A 15,402-nucleotide genomic window follows, 5' to 3' on the forward strand; every position below is an offset into this window, starting at 1 on the left:
AAATGGACTAGTAAATTCTGGTCCCATTTCTGAGTATATAGGTCTTTAAAATTTCCATAAGGAAACAACTTCAAAAGCTACAGAACAGCATCTGAAAAGCATGCTTTACGTTAGGTCAGTTCTCATCTTTCCTCTTTTCCTATTTTACTTTGCAGTTTGCCTTCAAAGGAAGGTGTTTGACAATAAGTTTGAGTATGGCTCAAACTCTGGCATTACTAAGGTACAAGCTGGGCTAGCACCCAAAAAATCAGCTTCTCTAGATTTTGATACTAATAGTATTCTTTCCCTGCCCACAGCAGACCAAATAGGAGACACTTCAGAACTTGAGACCTGGGAAAGGTAATGTTGGATTCCTTCCCCTTCACCTCCCAAACTATTTAGTTTCACATCACCTCAATGCTAACCCTAAGCCTCTTGGTGCAGGATGTAATCTTGAAACAATCCAGTTTTACTTAAAGACTCCACCAGAATCCACATTTTCCACTGCATTGAGCCTTCATGATTAGAAGAAAATTGGTTTTCACAAACCATTTCTAGTGCAAACAGATTCTTTTTTCTCCCCTGTGTGAGCTTCAAGTTTGAAAAGCATCTTGCAGTCATGGAAACAGTGAAGAAAAGATTCTAGAGCACAGTTATGCAAAGAATTACAGGGACCTGCATTATGTTCCTAGCGCTGTTTTACGCAGGGGTCCTGGTTTGATTTACCTTTTCCATCTCTAGAACTTTATCTTGCATCTCCTTCAGGGCACAATGGGATTCTGCTTCACTCAGCCTGGCTTGAACCAGCTCTTTTTCCAGCTGTAGCACAAAGTCTTCACTGTATCGTGAACTGCATTTATGCTACAAAGTTTGCAGAAATACATTTAGTATGAAGCATGGATGGCTTGAAAGGGGTTTTATATGCCAGATATTGACTGAAAAGTACATTCAAATTGTTAATATTAGAAATACTAGCTTAAGATCAACAGAAGTGCTTACCTTACACAAGTCTATTAACATGTCCACCCAACACCGCTAACAATAAGAATAGTAATGTTGTACCTCTTAAACTGCTGCACCTCCAAACAGTCAGATACAAGACCAAACTGAGATCTCCATTAGTACTGAGAAGCAACAACTTACACTTCCTCTGTCATTGTTACCCAAACTGAAAAGTGTTCAAGGACTCTGTGATTATTATACACAGAAAAGATGTTTAGGAAAGACTATCTAATTACAAGGTTAATACAGGTATTTCTCTTGACCCCTACTCAAACTCAGATTGAACAGAAAACTTCCATAATCTTGAATTTAGAATGAAGCCATGTATGCTAAAATGCTCAATCACTTTAGTTTGTCCTTTCTTCCACTGCAGCCTTTGTCTCTCATTTGTTCACACTAAGGGTATTTTTTCCTCAGATTCTTTTCTAGCCCTGTGGACTTATGAGAAAAAAAAAAAATCCAGGCACTAGTATGGTCCCTTCTAGACAGGCAGCAGAGGAGCAAGCTATAAAGAAATGTGGTTCTTCTCATATAGGACTTACTCCAAGAATATCCTCTGCCAGCTTTGCACATTCCCCTCAGTAATAAAACAGCAACTCAAAAATTGATGTCACACTTCCTAAGCTTCAGAGGGAAAGGCAAAACTCCTTTTTTTCCTCAAGAAAGTTAATTCATCATTAACTTATTCCTTGACTGTTGATTAGCTGGAATTAAAAGTAAGATCTATTCTTTCACCTGCTAAAGCATAACTTCATCAACTGCATTTTTCATCGGGTACATCCAACCAAAGTAATACTAAGCATTTGTGTTTCAAAGCCCTACTTAACCTTTTCCTCCAGTTGATAAGTCAGAAAACATATTTCTTTATTGGGCCACTTGAAAATTACTTGAGATTCACCACAGGTTGTCAGACTTGCCTGACAGGCTATGCTATCCTACATCACCAATTTCTGGGTTGGGGGAAGGGAGTTTAAACCCACAGAGCATAGTTGCCTACTTACTATGCACACAGAACTACCCTGAAAATTAAGGTTAAAAGAGAAATAATTGAATATATCTTTGTTACCATGAACTACATTGTAAAAAATATACAACTGGATTCATAGACGATGTTTTAGTCAATTAAAGCTGCAATTTTAAAATCCATGGAATGTTCATTATGGCAAAGATACAGTTATTTCTTACATGATGTTTGCATTACATTTTTCATCTAAAAATAGCTGACAAAACTAAAAGTATTCAGTTCCATGCACTTCTGTTAAGAATATGACATTTCTTGACCTTCAATGCACAAACTGAAGGCAAACTAGGATGAAGCAAGGATATACAACATGTAACCACATGGCAAAGAAAACAAGAAGGGGTTTCCATTGATTTTTATACTTTTGCATGCTAACTATGCCTTTCATCATTATTTATGGGATAATCCAAATTCAAAATGCACACTAACTAGCCCCAGTGTTGAAATCACATTTATTATATATGCCTGAAGGGTGCTGTAGTGGAGGGAATGTATGAAAGGCAATTAAAAAAGCAAATACAGCTAATGTAGGCAGGCTTTAGTGTCACTGAGACCAGCCATTTAACCTCCTACCCTACTTAAGTGTGCAGCTGAAGCATCAAGAATGCTTAATGTACAAAGATTGTAAGATATTTAATACTAATTTTCCTTACAAAACACTAATTTGTGACCTTATAAAACATCAATGTGGGCTTATAGTGGCCTTCCACTATCTGAAGAGGGGCTACAAAAGAGCTGGGGAGGGACTTTTTAGGATATCAAGGAGTGACAGGACTAGGGGGAATGGAGCAAAGCTGGAGGTGGAGAGATTCAGCCTGGACATGATGAGCAAGCCGTTCAGCATAAGAGTGGTGAGAGCCTGGAATGGGTTGCCCAGGGAGGTGGTTGAGGCCCCATTCCTGGGGGTGTTTAAGGCCAGGCTGGATGAAGGTCTGGACAGCCTGATCTAGGGTAGGATGTCCCTGCCCATGGCAGTGGGGCTGGAACTAGACGATCCTTGTGGTCCCATCCAACCCTGACTCATTCTAAGATAATTTAATCTGCACTATTTTGAACTCACATATTGTCTTTGTCTCAGCAAGCAGTGGAGGTTGCTCTATTTGAGCATAAAGAGTAGTCAGTGCTGATGCATACTACAACTGCTTCACATGATAAAGGAGCACAAGTATCGTATGTATCAACATACAGAGGCAGAGAGCAGGCAACAGCTCTTTCTCATTGCCTGGCTGTTTGTACATGTTCATCAGATGATACACACAGCAACTCAGAATCATAGAATCAGTCAGGGTTGGAAGAGACCATAAGGATCACCTAGTTCCAACCCACCCTGTCATAGGCAGGGACACCCTACCCTGGATCAGGCTGTCCAGAACATAAATGGACTCCACATTTCTTGTTCCAGTTTCTGCTTATGATATACAAATGAATGCAGTTAACTTTTCCTCAGGGAAGAAACCCTCTTGTACTTCCCAGGAAATTTAAAGAAAACAATAGATCTGAAGAGCTAAATACATCCTGATTCTGCAACAGTATGTAAGTCTACTCTAAACAGATTTTTACAGATCAAAACTAACTGACATTTGTCAAAAAAACAGGGCAAGTGTAAGAAAATTACTTATCCAGTCATGCCTTTTAAAAATCTGTCCTTAGTTTTCATCTACCTAAGGAATACATCAGGAGGACTTCTCTATTTGGCAACAACAAACTTGATAAATCAGTCCTGATCTGCCATGACTGGCCAAGGCCAAAACAAGATGTAAAAAGTAATATTCACAAGTTCAAAGCTGTGATTTTTTGCTCCTTAAAAAGACAACACATATAATACAGTATATAAAGGTAACACAAGTTACAAACAAAGGTACTTTAAAACTGACTTCTTCAGCAAAACCTCTGTTTTTATGTGTATGCCTTAAGCCCCAGGAATTGTAGCAAAACCCACAATGTGAATCCAGGTTTTCAGGCATCAGCCAAACGTTTTGACCAGAGTAACACTGTTGTTCTTAGCTGTGTTGAAAAGATGTCTGTAATATAAAACACTAAAAATTTAATTCTACAGCCATTTAGTTTTGACATAAATGCTCACCTGTTAGCTTCACTCAACTGGATTTATTTGCCCCCAGCTTTTCTTAAAAATCTCAAATAGTAACATCTCAGACTGATAAAACCATTGCTAATATTATTTTGGCCAATGACAGATTGCTACACATAATTGCAAAGTGCATTTCCAGTACTCTGTACTGAAGGACAACAGAAAGATTGAGTCCAGCGTCAGTAAGTTTGAAGATGACACCAAGCTAGGAGTAGGTGTTGATCTGTTGGAGGGTAGGAAAACCCTGCAGAGGGATCTTGACAGGCTGGATGGGTGGGCAGAGGCCAACGGGATGAGATTTAACAAGGCCAAGTGCAGGGTTCTACACTTGGACCACAACAACCCCAAGCAGCACTACAAGCTGGGGACAGAGTGGCTGAGAGCAGTCAGGAAGAAAGGGACCTGGGGGTACTGGTAGACAGTAGCTGAACATGAGCCAGCAGTGTGCCCAGATGGCCAAGAGAGCCAATGGCATCCTGGCCTGCATCAGGAACAGTGTGGCCAGTAGAACAAGAGAGGTTATTCTTCCCCTGTGCTCAGCACTGGTCAGGCCACACCTTCAGTACTGTGTCCAGTTCTGGGCTCCTCAAGAAAAGATTGGATGAGGCACTTGGTGCCATGGCTGATTGAATAGGGATGGGTGCTAGGTTGGACTGGATGATCTTGGAGATCTCTTCCAACCTGGTTGATTCTATGACTGTTGAGTAACTGGCTAGCTAATTTTATTTTAACAGCACTACCTGTAGTATTGGGTACTTCATTGAATACAGTATTTTTGTTCTCTAGTTTTCTAGTTTCAAATCAGAATGTAACATAAAAGAAGTCTGTTGTAAAATCAAGTGAAGCCTTCCATAAGGTTTCAACATTGATTTACAAGCATATATTCTCTAAATCAATTCTGTGCTTTGTTACTATTAATAATTTTAGCATGACTTCCTCAAACAATCCACATGTTATGAGAGTTCTAACTATAACCAAAGACATGCTATAAACTACCTTGCAAAATGCACACACTTCCATCTGAATGTTTAGCCCATTAAAATTTTGTCTTCGCAAAGCATGAAGAGCCTATGTAAAAACAAGATGTGAAGCATTTTTAGCTTGAACTGCCTCTCATTTCTTAGATTCCATTTCCAAGCATTTAGACTGATGAATTGGGTAACCACTGAATATTAGGATATTAAAAACTGAGATTTGTGTTTTCAAGGTGTAAATTATGGTATTCTTTGTTTTTATAGATCCAGTAGAAGCCACCTTTTTCATTTAGAAACAATGGAGGGGGAGAAATAACAGGGAAAAAAGAACCCAAACTTCAGCAAATAATTATTTGGACTAAATTAGAACAGGCTGATTATTCTCACTAACTTCTTGAACACCACTGTTCTTAGCATGCCTCAAACCTCCTGTAGTCTGTGGAAGTCTGGCACAACTTCCTCTACACAGTTCTTAATTTACTAGCAGTAAGAGGAAGAAACCACCTTCCTCTTATTTTTTTGCTTACCCACCACATTTGAGAAGCCATTACAGATTTCTTTATTTAAAGGTTAGACAAAGATGCCAAAGACAGATGAGTATCATTCTCTTCAAAACCATTCAGAAAAATGTTTAGGTAGTTGAGGCCCTGAACAAAAACTTCAGAAGATTCTTAGGCTTACAATTAATTTCTTTCTAGTTATCAATATAAAAAAAAAACCATGCACAACTTGTAGATATAAAAACCTTACAAGGAGAGTTGCTCTCTACTAAAATGGAAAAGTTTGCATCCAAAGTAAAATTAAGTGTGAAGTCTCCATTTCAAACCTTTCTGTTTCTGCTTTCTTTTCCCCTTCCTATGGGCCTTCAATATAGAACCACAGAAGCAACCAGGTTGGAAGAAACCTGCAATATCATCCAGTCCAACCTATCACCTAGCCCTGTCCAATCAACTAGACCAAGTTTCTTTCACTAAGAAACAACAGAGACTTTCACTACAAAACAGTGGAAAGAACCCAAGTAGATTCAACACTTTGTAATAAAGTGATTTTAGTTCATCCAAAAACTCAATTACAAATACTTCAGGATAAAGCTAAAAGTTGCACTTAAATTTGGACTTCTGGTGTTGGACTTCAGTGAAAAGAACACTCTACCCATCTCTGTATTCAGCCTTACAAAGAAGCAATGCAATGGAGAATTCTTCATACACACATATCCTGTAAGCTCTTCCAATACTTACCTTTGAGCCACCCAGCTTGTGCTGTCAAATCACACAGAACAGATAGAATAAACCCCAGATATTTAAATACAAATGCATCATCTTTTTTACCAATAAGGTAGGAAAAAAATGGTTTAGATAAATATTTTTTGCTACCAAAAGAACAGGAAACTCCACTATTATTTCTCCTGACTCATGACTTACAGGTAAAGCATTGAGTTGTGTTTTTTGGTTTTGTTTGGATTTTGAGGCTTTTTATTTTTAATCCCATAGTCTTGTCCAGAAGAGACAATCCTTTTCATGTATTCCTATTCAGATATTCATACCCAAATTTTATGGTTTCTATTATTCTGCAATAGACATGTGGAGAATGGAAAAAGATGGAGATTGTAAAATATGCTTGACAGAAGCTGTACCTTTTAATTAGTACATGGTACATGCAGCTATTTATGAATTCACTGCACAATCATTTTTGCTCATCATAAATAAATCTGAAATAATTGGAAAAAAAATAAGGAAAAAAAATTATCATCATATTGAAGAGCAAATTGCTAAGAGTCAAACACCAAAATTAAAATCAAACTAATGCATTTCCACCAGGTGGTGCCCTCAGCACACAAAGCTGTTTGCTTTTTGTCACTTCTATTTCCACGCTTGAAAACAAAGTTAAAAGCCTGTTCAGTTATATTACTAATGCAGCAGAATCCAAAGCATTACCAAATGAAACTACTTCAGCACACACTGGTAATTCATACCATCCTCAAAGCCATAATACTATTCCTTACACCCCAAAATTAGTCAGCTACTAGGCACAAACCCCTCATTAACCACATGGATTTACAGCCTCAGTTTCTCACGCAGTCAAACTAGTTATTCTAGTCGTGTTTACACTGAAGTGGAGGAAAACAAGGCTGCACACATTCAGAGTAGGAACTGTGGCTCTTATTTTAACTGCCTGTTCTGCATTTTACTTAATCTCCCTTCCTGCAGTACCTGTCCAATCTTCTGCCCTCGCAGCTCCATTCCAACTAGTTTTGCAATCTACAGCTACCTATAGTTTTGCTTAGGACCAGCTCCCATGCCTAAGCAGCCTGTCAGGCTTCCCTCATCATTGCTACTTAATAAGGCTCACAACATAATTAAGAGCATTAGCTTTTAAAGTTTCATTGGCCATCAATAATCAAATAGTTGAAAGTTAACAAAAGAGATGAAAATGCTACAGTTGAGTACAGGTAAGTAACACAGATTTCTCAAAAACCACATTCCAAAAGCATGTGCACCACTGTGATCAGACAGCAACATCTGGGTAGCCAAATCTATAAACATTTCCTAGCTTATTTCACTTGATTACAACATATCTGGCAGTTTGCAAAGCATTGCTACAGCATCTCAATCTTCCTAATCATAATATCTTCATATTTGTGTTTGAGTTCTTTCTCCCCCCCTAAAACATTGATAAAGTGCCATAAAAAGTAGGACTACACACTATAGAGTAACAGCTGATTCCAACTCCTTGCAACTATTCTAAGAGATGGAACTTTTTTTACACTGAAATGCATTAAATGGACATAATAAATGCAGTATTACAGAAATAGTTTAAGCTGTTATTTCTTTTCAGTCTAATCATAAATCCCAACTCTACCTTCCAAGACAAGATACAAGCATTTCTAGAGCTTCGGTGGAAGACATGTGAAAGAGATTGCTACATTGCATGTAAGGCATCTGGTAAGCAGATGCAGTATGCTGTAGTCCCAGAAATTTAATACACTTGAAATGCTCCAGGCTTCAGGCAAGTACTTCAACACCACTTCCTTAGAACAGTATGAGCACATTCACATCAACACTAGCACATGGTTATTCAGCAAGTGAAGATTGCTGAAACTGTTTCCTTTCCCCTTTCAAGAGAAGATGCTGAGCAATTTCTAAGTAGCTTAGAGAAAGTTAACTTTAGTTTCACAGTAAAGTTTGAAGTCTTGCACATTATACTACCAAAAACATACAGTATGTACAAGTATAGTACTATAAACAGCTGCTTAAAGTTATTTTCCTGCTCTATCTGCACATAAACCCTCAGGGGTGACCTCATTGCTGTCTACAACTACCTGAAGGGAGGTTGTAGCCAGGTGGGGGCTGCTCTCTTCTGCCAGGCAACCAGCAACAGAACAAGGGGACACAGTCTCAACTTGTGCCAGGGAAACTATAGGCTGGATGTTAGGAGGAAATTCTTGCCAGAGAGAGTGATTGGCATTGGAATGGGCTGCCCAGGGAGGTGGTGGAGTCACTGTTCCTGGAGGTATTGAAGAAAAGCCTGGATGAGGAACTTAGTGCCATGGTCTAGATGACTGGATAGGGCTGGGTGATGTTGGAGGTCTCCTCCAACCTGTTTGATTCTATGATTCTAGCTTGTAGTAATGTGCTTCAGTTCCAAACTTTTAATTTTGCAAGCAAGAAATTTAAGCACGCTAGTTCAAAAACACAGGTACAGAGAAGAAATGTTAACATGGAAGAGACTGGCTTCAGTGTGAAGCTATGTAAAAACATTATGAATAAACTCTCAGATTTGATTATTCAGAGTGACATCATCTACAATGGCTAGATTCTTACCACTAAGAGCTACCAACAGTTGTGTGTGAGTTTTTTTATTAGGATTTTTTGGTGGGGATTGTGTTTTGAGACATTTGGTTTTTTTGCTTGGTATGTTTTGTGGTGGTTTGAATCTTTAAGAAAAACTACCCATCTACAACTCGTGTCTATCTAGGGTTATGAATCTCCTCTATCAGTACAAACAGGCCAAAATATCATTTAGTCCAATTTGTCTAATTTTAGGAACGTGACTCACAACAAACAAGTATTTACAAGGACAGCACAGAGACCATGTCATGATGAGGAAAAAAAAAGAAACATGAATGAGTGAAAAAGATGAGATGATGTGCTGCCAGGCTCCTTACCCATTGCTGCTGCTGTTGGAGCTCCCTGATGGTATTCTCAGCTTGCTCCAGTTTAGTAATGGCCTCATCACTCTGCTGTTTGATGGTGGCCAGCTCCCGTTTTACGAGATAGTTTTCCTCAGCCTCCTGGGCCCTTGTCACTTGTCCCTTAGGACATAATTGGTTTTTTTAAGCATTTGAGGACAAATCCAAGAAAGACTGCCTTGGCAATGCTTAGCTGTTTATTTCATCAGGTGGGGTTTGCAAACAGCGTAGCGTACAATTGGTAGAAATTTCAGGACAATGTAGTACTTTATTATGAAGTTCAGCATCCATTTAGCAAATACATTTGTGTACTTGCATTCAATAAAATTCCTTTCATGCAATATTACTCCAGTTGTACATGCACAGAATTAGGTTCACAGGATTCCATTTCAGGGTTAATAGTGTCATCAAATCCATTTGCCATTGGAATTGGTACCAAAAAAAATTACAGTAGGTTAGGAAAAGTATTATAAACGTGCAGATATTGGGTTTATGTGTATTTTTAGTAAACAAAATTAAACAAGGTTCTAGCAAGAGATTAGCTCTACATTTATTTCAAATCAGCAAAGCAGGGATAGAGTACAGCATGCAAATATGCATGCATTAAAAGCATTTTGGGGTTTTTTTTGAGAGCAGGAAGGAGAGTTATACAGTAAAAGTCTAAGAGACTATACCTGTATCAATCTATCTGCCAAGGAAGCACTTTCCTACAAAGGAAAAATTCAGATAGGAATAAGGAAAAAAAAAAAAAAGGAAGAAAAAACCCCAACCACAGAAGGGTGATACTAGTGACAAAACAGACAAGAGCTGAGAGAAAAGAAAATGTCTAAATTGTACTGTACAAACTCTTTTTTGCAAAATCAACATATATATTCATATTTATTAACACAACTCAGCCTAAAACTCTCAGGAAGCAGTCTTTCCTGTGATAAGATTTGACACAGTCCATCTTTTATTTGACACAGTCCATCTTTTATACAAGAAGGTCTCAAAGCCAGATCTCTGTACCATTTAAAGTGCACCCACAGGAGACTGGGTATTTTTAGCCAAATGGCTTGTTTCCCTAATTAACAAAAGCCACTGATACATCAGCTGATATGATCCAGTAGTGAGACTCAAGACATGGTCTATGGTCTGTCCACAGCAATAAAGAAAGGCATAACTTGAGCACAAAGGGATCTCTACTAAGCATTGAGGCATTCATGCAGAACTAAAGCTTCCAAGAAGATGAAGCAGAAAATTTAAGTGGTGCAAACTGGCAGACACAAGTAGAAAATTTCAACTACAACAGCCAATATTTTGTTACACTAAACTCTTGCAGTAACTCAGTTGAGCAGTTTATAGTTTTTCTTTCCTTGCCAAAGTTCTGCAAGAAATATATTTTTATTTATGCCTAGTGACAAGCAATACATTTCCCCCTCTAGCTGCACAATTAACTTTTGACTCTATCCCACTTCAATATACACAGCTTTAACAGATTTTCTAACAGAGGACACATATATTTATTTGCAGGCCACTTTTGTCCTTGAAACGTACTAAACCTGAAGCTTGTTCTGGTTGATAGGAGCTATTACTTAGAAGTTAAGATACATTTGTCATTTAGGTACACTGAGGGAATCATGACTACATCATATAGGTCAGGATGGGGAAAAAATACTTTAAAATAAAAATTGATTTCCAACAGAAGAACTGATTGTGTTCATTCACACTTTAGGATCTGTTTTTCAGATGCTGTAATAACTATCTTCAGATTTTTTTAAGATCAGATAATATTATCCCATTTTGAAATATTCTAATTCCAGTCAGAAGGAGATATTCTGATGGTGAGCTCTGAAATTTTAAGTAGAGAATGTGGAAGAGCATTAGTATCTGGCATGTCATCATGGACTTCTTAATAAATGAAAGAAATAAACTGATTTCAAAGCAGAAACCAGATTTTTACTATTGTAAATCTGCCAAGAGCATTGAAGTGACTCACTACAGCTTCAATTTTCTTTATGAAAGAGTCTGCTCTTCTCACTTATTTTTATCAGCACTTCAGTACTGGATACAAAAGGTGTTTATAGTACTGCATGTTTGTTCATAACTTTTACAGTATGTTCCCACTATGCACATGCTTCCTAATTAGATGATTTCTGAATTTACTTAAGAGTTTGACACAAACTGCTTTTCCAAGAAACTGTAAGATATTATTGCTGTCTACAGCTACCAGAAAGGCCATTGAGGAGAGGTTGGTGCTGGTCTCTTCTCAGAGATAAATAGTGATAGGACAGGAGGCAATGGCCTCAAGTTGTGACTGGGTAGGATTAGATTGGACATTAGGAAATATTTTTGCACAGTAAGAGTGGTCAGGCATTGGAATGTGCTGCGTAGGGAGACAGTTGAGTCACCAACCCTGGAGGTGTTTAAAAATGGTCTGGATGTGGTGCTTGGGGATATGGTTTAGGGTGAACGTTATTGAGCAGGGTTATTGGTTGAGCTTGGCGATCCTGGGTGTCTTTTCCAACCTGACTGTTTCTGTGATTCAATTATGTTACTCTAAATTCAGTCTTTACCATTTTCTTTGCCTGAAACATTAACTACTGTTTGCAACTCACAAGATCTCAATTTGATTTGTGAAAAGGCAGGTTTTATTTCTGGTTGAATGGATGAGAATATTTTTGTTCTAAAGCAGACCAGCTCAGATGCAATCTGTCACTGGAAGCATGAAACTAGAATATAGGAGAGGTCACTGGAAAGCAAGGTCTGCTACACGTGGGCATGTTGACAACAGTTAGCATGCATGCTGTTGAAGTTGTATCCAATTACATAAAAAAGCCTAAACACAGTGCTATTCCAGAATAAATTTGTAAGAAATTGGTCTTAAAGATACTCTCCCTGCCAGGTATCCAGAACTACTATGAAAATTCAAAGCTATATGAAAATAAATGGCATCCTGTACTGAATGAATGCTGCAACAATGCCCCTCTGCTGTTGTGTTCACTAGTGATGACATGATCTGCCCTCAGCAACATCTCATCCTGGTCATTAGTAGGTCTGTCATTTTGCTCCTACATAAAACACCCAGTAACTTCAGATTCTGAAAACTGAGGACTCTCATAATAACCTCTCTTCCACCCAGGCAGTTCACCATTTCATGTAATCTGCTGGACAGATGCTTCTAATTCAGAACAGAAACAGTACAACAAAAGGTGGATATATCAAAACGTTTGATTTCTTATTTACTAAGAGCCAGACATAGCAACCTTAAATATTTACAAGCACTGACCTTAACTGCTTTGTTATTGCCATGCTATTTGGGTAAGCACTATTAGAAAACACCATCAAGTAGCAGGAAAACCAATCAGCTGCAGCTCTGAGATTCCCATTTCATATGATAAAATCAGCACATACTTACTTTTTCTAGTGTTTCAATGCGCTGTTTCAGGAGTCTGTTTTCAGTTCGTAACCTCTGGAAGGTAAACAGTTCAGAACATTATTTCTCAAGGAACTGAAAATCTGATAAAAGTCAATCAAGATAAAAATGTTTTTATCTCATCACATCCATGAAAATCAAAGTAATTAGTAACCTTTTTAATATCTTTTTATACAATGTCCTAAATCAAGATACAATTTTAAGCAGCTATGATTAGCAAATATAAGAAGTTGTGTGTTGTACCAAAGAGGTGTACTGCATCAGGTGAAAGCAGTATGTCTGCAGGTGAACCACAGGATTTAACCACACACTATGAAGAGGAGTCTATCAAGTTCAAACAGAGCCAGACATGCTCTTCATGCTTAAAGGGACATAAAGGTGCACTCCTTGCACTATAGCAGGCTAATAACATAGCTACAAGGTTTCTGTCATGTTCCTCCAAATAATTTATATTAAATTATATACAAATATTTAACCTGTAAAGTTATATTGGGAACTATTTACCTCAGATCTCAGCAGTGAGAATTGTACTACATTGCATATTTTACCAGTGCATTCAGGTATGAGATCTGTATCCCTAAGCCATGGGTATCAGTTTAGTAATGCTTTATTCTGCCAGGCTAAGAAGCAGATCCAATGCACTTGTTTTTCTCACCTCCCTAAAACAGCAGAGCTTCTTTAGCAGAAGAAAGCAAGTAAAAAACTGTTTTGTATTGAAGTCCTAAAACAGGGTCTAGAAATAACTTTGGGTTGTTGTGCTCAGTTGGCTGGGAGGGTTAATTTGGCTTTGTGGAGTTTTTGTTGGTTGATTTTTGTTTGCTTGGTTTTGTGCCCTCTTTTGTTGCTGTTGTGCGGGAAGAGCAAGGAAGGGCTTCAAATAAGTTAAAATACTAGAATCTAAAGTTACTGTTGTCCATCAAATGTACTTTATTCTATCCTACTCATCCGAGCATTGTCTTTTCAGTCCTGCAAATCTTCCAGTTTCAGATTATGGCAAACCTTGATGCTGCTAACTGCCCCATTGCCTGCCACAATAACAAACTGCTAGGAAAAGCCTGGAATATATTTGCTCTCCCAGGTGCATGTCACTCAATTTTTGTCAAGAACTGATGTCCCAGAAGCTGACACCAAAAGACAAAATGACTGGCAGTGGACAGGAAGAAGTAGAGCTATACCTTGCTTCCTCTACTAAGCTTTGTATGCTGCACTTATCCATCATATCTCTCGTTACCTTTTCTGACGGAACTGGCTAAAAACATGACACAAGGAAGCAAATTCAGATCAAACACCATGCTGTGAAAAATGAAAAGATTAAAAAAAGAGGCAGCAAAAGGCTATTTATGTCATGAAAGCAAAGAGATGCAATGAATAAATACATACAGTAAGTAGGTCAGTAGTAAAAAAGAAAATAAACTGCATTTGTAGGGCGGGGTTTTTTTTTCCACATTACAGAAGGTCTAAAAGAAAAAGTGATTGCAAACCTAAGACACTCAGTCTTGGTCCAAGGCACAAGAAAAATCAATGAAAAAAACAAAGTGCAATTTGATAAATTCTATCTTAATATGTGTCTTACAAACCTCATGAGTGGGAGGTCTACATATAAACCAGCACAGTCAGAATCTCTGATGAATGAAGCCAGCTGTAATCAACCTTTAATCAGCAGAGAACAATCTAAACTAATGTAAACTAAGTACAACTGGTCTTCATCAAAGACTCTGAAGTGTTCACTAGAAGATTCAACTTTTTCACTAGCAGTGTCCTTTATGAGCAGACATCCTAAATACAAACACTAAAAAGAAAAGAATTTGAGGACCACAATTACATATCCTGATACACATACAGATCAAATATGTAACCTCACATCTAGGGATAAAACTAACCAATAAACAAAATCTGTGGAAGCTCTCTTACTTTAATTTCAACTTGTTCCTCCATTTCTTTTGTCTTTATGGTAGTGTATTCCTTCTCTAACCTAAAAAAATAAGAGATAGTAAGTTACAGTTGGAAAAAAACCTGTGGGTGGCAACGTAATCGTTGGTGCAATATTTAAAACAAATCTCAGTAGAACAGATCTATAGATTATTGGTATTTCTTCTAAGTGGCCACTTTAAATATACTCCTGTAAATATTTAGACCAGACACAATATTTAAACACAAAAGACATGTGTAGGTAGGTACAGAGTACAAATGAGCACTCAGAAGTGCAGGTGCTTTCTTGAATACGTTTTACAGCATCAACGATTTGCAGCTACTGTGTAGTAACTACTTAATCTAATTCTAAAATATTCAATTCAGCATATTCAGCCAGAACAAAACACAGCTTGAAAGCCTGGAGAACAGAAAGATGCAGAGAGATCTGAGACAAATATCTTAAACAAAACCACAAATTGTCCCGAGAATGGCAGCAACAAAAAAAAGCAAGCTGAGATAAACAATGTCTCTACAGGAGCCAACCAAGGAAGGTTAGACTTGGAATAGCAAAATTTTAAACTACACAACTACACACACTTATATTTGCTTCAGACAAAATGTTTTTCTTGAAAGCCTTGTTACTTTTTCTGTTTTAGAGAAGGCTGATAACTATACAGCACTGATCATAGGTCACTGACAGAAGGATTGGCAAATTCAACTGTAAAGACTGTAGCACAGTTTGCCATGCAAGCATAACAAATGTACAACACATCACAATCAACCAGAGAATCACGAAACCTAACACTGGAAAAGCACAGCACA

At 37.9% G+C, this 15,402-nt stretch overlaps 1 protein-coding gene across 7 annotated transcripts in view; it reads right to left on the reverse strand.

Moving 5' to 3' along the window:
* EVI5 (ecotropic viral integration site 5) overlaps positions 1-15,402 on the reverse strand; it is a 79,865-nt gene that overhangs the window by 40,530 nt on the left and 23,933 nt on the right. For 3 of the 7 annotated variants that reach the window (XM_064148010.1, XM_064148004.1, XM_064148009.1), the window contains 6 exons: positions 14,581-14,641; positions 13,901-13,918; positions 12,652-12,705; positions 9,929-9,961; positions 9,231-9,377; positions 706-840 (listed from right to left, as the gene is read on the reverse strand). In XM_064148010.1, the coding sequence (XP_064004080.1) occupies positions 706-840; positions 9,231-9,377; positions 9,929-9,961; positions 12,652-12,705; positions 13,901-13,918; positions 14,581-14,641 (448 nt within the window). The remainder of the gene's footprint in view (positions 1-705; positions 841-9,230; positions 9,378-9,928; positions 9,962-12,651; positions 12,706-13,900; positions 13,919-14,580; positions 14,642-15,402) is intronic. The other 4 variants (XM_064148005.1, XM_064148006.1, XM_064148007.1 and 1 more) reach the window with 4 other exon arrangements.

Source organism: Pogoniulus pusillus, chromosome 8 (assembly GCF_015220805.1).
Source record: "Pogoniulus pusillus isolate bPogPus1 chromosome 8, bPogPus1.pri, whole genome shotgun sequence".
Lineage (NCBI taxonomy): Eukaryota > Metazoa > Chordata > Aves > Piciformes > Lybiidae > Pogoniulus > Pogoniulus pusillus.